General features: G+C 45.9%; 1 protein-coding gene across 1 annotated transcript; it reads left to right on the forward strand.

Moving 5' to 3' along the window:
• Window positions 1-873: 873 nt before the first annotated feature.
• Window positions 874-5,827, forward strand: LOC136549626 (histone-lysine N-methyltransferase family member SUVH9-like). Its single transcript, XM_066540976.1, has 2 exons — window positions 874-3,290; window positions 5,348-5,827. Exon 1 carries the CDS (start codon window positions 1,049-1,051, stop codon window positions 3,173-3,175), a length of 2,127 nt encoding a protein of 708 aa, XP_066397073.1. The 5' UTR covers window positions 874-1,048; the 3' UTR covers window positions 3,176-3,290; window positions 5,348-5,827.
• The last annotated feature ends 308 nt before the right edge of the window (window positions 5,828-6,135 follow it).

Consider the following 6,135-nt stretch of genomic DNA (forward strand, 5'->3'; position numbering starts at 1 on the left):
TCGCGTGCGAGGGACCTGCCGGCGGGCGTTGCTGCGCTAGGGGGCGGGGATGGTTGGCACGGGAGCCTCACTCAGCGACCGCGGAGCAAAGAGGAGAAGCGGCGCGGCGCGGAGAAGCGGCGCTGGCTGAGGAAGAGCTTTTTGCTCGCAGGGGTAGCAGGGGTAGGAGGAAGAAGGGTAAAAGTGTCTTTGTTCAACAACATTTATTGCTTTTAGTTCAGTTTTAGGAGGTGCAACCAAACACTTTTTTTGAGGTTTTAGGTGGTGTTTGGATCCTAGTGACTAAAATTAAGAAGGTAGTGTCAGGAGGATATTAGCATAGGATATTCGGATACTAATAAAAAAATAAATTACATAATCCATCAGCACTCCACGAGACTGAATTTTTTAAACCTAATTAATCTGTCATTAGCACATGTTTACTGTACCGCCACGTTATCAAATCATAAACTAATTAGGCTTAAAAGATTCGTCTAGCAAATTAATCGTAAACTACGTAATTAGTTTCGTAATTAATCTATATTTAATACTCCATGCATTAGTCTAAATATTTGATGAGACAAGAACTAAAATTTAGGAGGGTCAACCAAACACCATCTTAGAAGGCTATCTAAAATTTTTAGAAACTAAAGCATTAGGAGCTCGAAACCAAACAACACCTAATATCGAGTCAATTTTTTTTATACCAGAATTAACTCTGCATTTCTCCCGAGGTACCAACTATACTAAATGCTGCTTTTCCTTGAAGACCCGGACAGTTGTCCATCGGGCCTGCTTGTCAGTGACTGTGGAGAGCACGAGAAAGTGTGTGCCCACGACTTTATAGACTTCTGCTCCCGGCATTCAAATTAATTTCGCATTTCCATTTTAGACTTCTGCTCCCCGGTGAAGGGCGCTCCATTTTGGAGATTTTGCAACCGCTCCCTCGCTCCGCCATTTTTTTTTCCTCGCCTCCACCAACATCACGTCATCAGTCTCTAGTTGGTGAAATCCTCCACTCTCCCCGCAGCCCTCATCGGCCTCTCCAATCCACCTTGCCGTCTTCGTCATGCGCCGCGAGGGTTTGGGGAATTTTGGAGCGGAGGAGGAGGCAAGGGAGGGCGGACAGGGAAGTTTGGTTATGGAAATGGATGTGGAGCAATCCTCGCCGTCGTCGTCGCCGATGTCGTCTCCGGCCGGGTCGTCGGATTCCATAGACCTCAACTTCCTGCCGTTCCTCAAGAGGGAGCCCAAGTCGGAGCCGGCGTCACCAGAGCTCGGGCCCCTGCCGCTGCCTGGGCCCCCGACCCTGACGCCGCCGCAGCAGCATGCGGCGGCTCCGGCTCCGGAGGCCTCGGTGCCTCTGCCACCAGCGACTCCTGACCTCTCGTCCGCGCCGGTGATGGCGCCGCTGCAGTCGCTGCCGCCTAACCAGGACGTGGACGCGCTCCTTCAGGAGTACTACCGCCTCGCGAGCCTCTACGTCTCGTCTACGGGGTCCGGGGCGATCGTCCCGGCGCCGGCGCCGGAGGCGACCGCACCGGCGGTGGTGCAGTCCGCGTCCGGGTCCGTCGTGAAGAAGCGCCGGCCGCGTTCGTCGGACCTCGTGCGGGTCTCCTCGCTCGGCGTGCAGGACCAGATCTACTTCCGCGACCTCGTGCGCAGGGCGCGCATCACTTTCGAGTGCCTCCGCGGGCTGCTACTCAGGGACGACGAGCGCGCCGAGTCCCTCGGCCTCGCGGGCGTCGCCGGGTTCGGCGTTGCCAGGGACCGGCGCCGCGTCCGCGCGGACCTGCGTGCCGCAGCGCTCATGGCGGACCACGACCTCTGGCTCAATCGCGACCGCCGCATCGTGGGGCCGATGCCCGGGATCTCGGTGGGTGATGCCTTCTTCTTCCGCATGGAGCTCTGCGTGCTTGGCCTCCATGGCCAGGTGCAGGCAGGAATTGATTATGTCAGTGCAGGGAGGTCTGCATCTGGGGAGCCTATAGCCACATCTATAATTGTATCTGGTGGGTATGAGGATGATGATGATCACGGTGATGTACTTGTGTACACTGGGCATGGCGGCCGTGATCCCAACCTCCACAAGCATTGCGTCGATCAGAAGCTGGAGGGCGGCAATCTTGCGCTCGAGCGCAGCATGGCTTATGGTATTGAGATTCGTGTAATCCGTGCTGTCAAGTCAAGACGAAGCCCTGTTGGTAAGGTATACTTCTACGATGGCCTCTACAAGGTTGTCGACTACTGGCTCGACCGTGGGAAATCTGGGTTTGGTGTTTATAAGTATAGAATGCTGCGCATTGAAGGCCAAGAACCCATGGGTACTGTCAATTATCGAGTAGCTGAACAGCTTAAGGTGGATGTGTTGGCTATAAGGCCAACAGGGTATTTGAGCTTTGATATCTCCATGGGCCGAGAGACCTTGCCAGTCGCACTCTTCAATGATGTTGATGATGATCAGGACCCACTCTTGTTCGAGTATCTGGCACGGCCAATATTTCCTACCTCTGCTGTCCAGGGGAAGTTTGCTGAAGGTGGTGGTGGTGGTTGTGATTGCGTTGGGATTTGCTCAATTGGATGTAACTGTGCAGGGAGGAATGGTGGCGAGTTTCCATATGATAAGACTGGAACCCTGCTACGAGGCAAGCCACTGGTATATGAGTGTGGGCCATACTGCAGGTGCCCACCTAGTTGCCCCAACAGGGTTAGTCAGAAGGGGCTTCAACATAGGCTTGAGGTATTCCGGTCAAGGGAGACTGGGTGGGGAGTTCGGTCTTTGGATCTCATTAAGGCTGGCACATTCATTTGTGAGTTCAGCGGGATTGTCCTTACTCACCAGCAGTCAGAGATTGTGGCAGCGAATGGCGATTGCTTGGTGCGTCCAAGTAGGTTTCCTCCAAGGTGGTTGGATTGGGGTGATATATCTGATGTGAACCCTGATTATGTGGCTCCAGACCATCCTGCTATTCCTGAGTTAAACTTTGCAATTGACGTGTCAAGGGCAAGGAATGTGGCATGCTATTTCAGCCACAGTTGCAGTCCAAACGTGTTTGTCCAGTTTGTGCTGTTTGATCATTACAATGCGTCTTACCCCCACCTCATGATCTTTGCCATGGAAAACATTCCACCATTGAGGGAGCTAAGCATTGACTATGGGATGGTTGATGAATGGGTTGGACAGTTAACCATGTAACTGGAGTACCTATTTAGAAGGCAGTGCTCTCTTTCTTTTCCCTTTATTTTTGAAGTTTTCATAATGCTTCACTTGGGGATCATCAAGCCAACTGCTGACTAAAATTCCTCAGCTGGTAATTCTCTTTATTCCTTCTGTGCTATTTTTCTTTTGGTACTTCATAGGACTGTTTCTTGGCAGTAGTTACTCATAATTTTCCTTCAAAGATTGTTATGTGTATGTGGTTGAGTTCCATGTATACTTCAAACTTTATATTTTGCTATACTGTATACTTGTGCTCAGATCTAGACTAATTATAGTATCGTGTTACTGTTTTCCCTCAAGTTATCCTCCTAATTTCTCTACCTCATTGCTGATTCAGTGCTTTGGTTAAAAAAAATCTATACTGCAGTTGCAGAAGAGGTTGTATGTCACTCATTTACTAAACCGTCTAATGCGCATGATCCACGGCTGTGGCCCTTGCCCTTGCTAGTTATGTCTGCACACTGCATCCTAGCAAAATCTAAATAGTAATAACTTTTATTCTTTTTCCAGTAAGAAAGATGATGATGTTATTGCATAGTCATTAGGTGACCATCTCTAGTTTCTTTCCCTGTTGGTTTTGTAGTTTCATTGACCTGGACATGCCTATTCTGCCTATAGATGAGGATTACCATTGTAGCTATTTAGTTGAATTACCAGATCCTATGGGACAAGGTTTCATCAAGATCATGTGTGGTATCAAAGATTGATGGCTGGTGAACAATAAAAGAATCCTGCAGCAAACTCATGTGTTAGAATCCTATTACACTAGCTTGTAGTCCTGATCATTAAAAGATTCAATGATGAGCATGTTGGGCTTGTGAAAGTTTAACAGCCTTAATTGTGTGAATGCTTAATGCTGGGCTTCTTAAAGTTGCAGCTTTGGTCACCAGCCCACCACCACAGCTCAATGATGAGCTGTCACTAATGGAGTAGTTGTCTTGTGCTGCTGGCTGTGCAAAACCTTTGATATGGTTAGACAATGTGGTGAGCAGGCACAAAAATCAAGTTGACAAAGCTTCTGTTATTTTCTGTGGCAAACTATTGAGTAGTGACCCTTTTTCCTGTTTTGTTGGTTTAGACCCAAATAACCAATATCATTCACTGATCTGATGTCTCTTTGCAGCTATTCTATGTCCAACTGCTCTTTATTCCTCCACTCATTGTCACAAATGATCAGTTGTTCCCTGTGTATGCCATTGGCACTTGTACAGTTTTGAACAGACAGTTTGCTCATTACTCTATTATATTTGTGCAAGGATTTTGCTTGTGACTTCACAAAAAATTCTTATTGCAGTTCATATGCTCTGCAGTGATAGTCAAAATTGTCAGTTATTAGCTGATTACCTACTTTCATATTTGCCTAAAGTTGTGTTATGGTTTCAAATTTAGTCCATACCAAAGTTCTGGATAGTTATGACTCACAATTTTTTGTCAGATTTATTTGATAGCTAAAACTGTTTGTGTTTCTGATATGGAAGAGACATATCTTGTACATCTGTGTATGAAAACTGATATTTAACATAAGCATGCAGGAGACTGCTTCTAGCCTGTAGAAATATTTATTGTAAATTTTGGGTAGCATATAGCTTGAGAGTTTTACTGTGAATTTATTATTGAGTTGTGTTCTTTGGCTTTTATTCTAGTTTTGCAGTCACGCATGTGCCTCTTTTGGTTTTCTTTTATTCAGTTGAGTGTGTACTTATACGTACCTGATGTAATTTTACAATTGTCCAAGCAATGGTGATTTATCCATAAATCTAATTAGCTGTGCACATTATTGTTTTGTGCTTTTACTGTATTTTTGCACTTACATATTGTTTCTTAGCATAATATTGTACTATTTATTCTTTTTCTTAAGTCATTTGATCCACTTTAGATTCAGATACTTGTTGTCTTTTTTTGCTTGCTTGATCTCAACTCATGTTGGTCCAGAATATGCTGAATTGCTGATTGCTTCATGCATATAATTTATGAACTTAGAATGAAACTCTGTGCATCGTCAGGTGTTTTTCTCCATGCACATAATTAACTTGAGTAATAGTTTTCCCCTATTTCGTAAATTTTAGCTAACCACACAAATGTGGTTGCTCTTGGCTGTTTACTAGTCTTTTAGTAGTCCTAAAATTTATGGTATCCTTCTTTTTTCAGTTAAACAATGGAGGTTTCCAACTAGCATAGTGTTCCTCTGGCGATGACAGAGGCTTGCATAAGGTGGACCAAGCTGCAACTCATTGTCATCAACAGTACATCAGCCTTTCATTGTATATTTTGCCTGATAACCTAGGTGCCTTGGCCGATTTTCTTGATGAACTTGCTTTTGAAGTTTAATATGTGTGCTGCTGTAGGAGGCTTGTTTGGCGTGGCTGGCGCCGATTTTCAGTCTTAACCTTCGTGTTATGAGTTGTCGCTGCTGGAACTCATTTTGTACATATATCTGTAAATTATGTAGCTCGAAATGTGTGCGCTTCTGTTGGGAATTGTTGGTCCATATGTGGCAAAGTTATTTGCATACCTTGTGGAATTGAAGATTCCACGGAGCCAGGCTTGTCCAGTAGGTCATTGCATTGATGGTTTTGTGAAAGTTCTGTTGAGCGAAATTTGGCTTATGCTGATGTTTATGCTTGATTTGTCATGGAAGAAAAATATTGTTCGTTTGCTGAAAAGTATGGCTGAAGCAGTTGCATCCCTTGTGCAGAACTCCGCATTGCGAGACAATGACGGAGATGTCGGTGTTACTACTGTCCTATTGGTGCGCTACGGACCTGAACAGATATGCAGTGATGGATGTTGCATCGTCATCGTCACCGTCTGTGAAAACTAGTGGACAACCAATCCTGATTGGTTGCTCAGGCTCAAGCCTCATGACCATGAGCCACCATGAGGACGCCTTGAGATGTTCCCATGTTACAGCGTCATTTAATCCATCCCCACAATTT

The sequence above is a fragment of the Miscanthus floridulus genome, chromosome 4, assembly GCF_019320115.1.
Source record: "Miscanthus floridulus cultivar M001 chromosome 4, ASM1932011v1, whole genome shotgun sequence".
Classification (NCBI taxonomy): Eukaryota; Viridiplantae; Streptophyta; class Magnoliopsida; order Poales; family Poaceae; genus Miscanthus; species Miscanthus floridulus.

What these genes read in the sequence shown, in the direction of transcription:
- LOC136549626 (XM_066540976.1), top strand. Translation starts at nt 1,049, where the DNA reads ATGCGCCGCGAGGGTTTGGGGAATTTTGGAGCGGAGGAGGAGGCAAGG.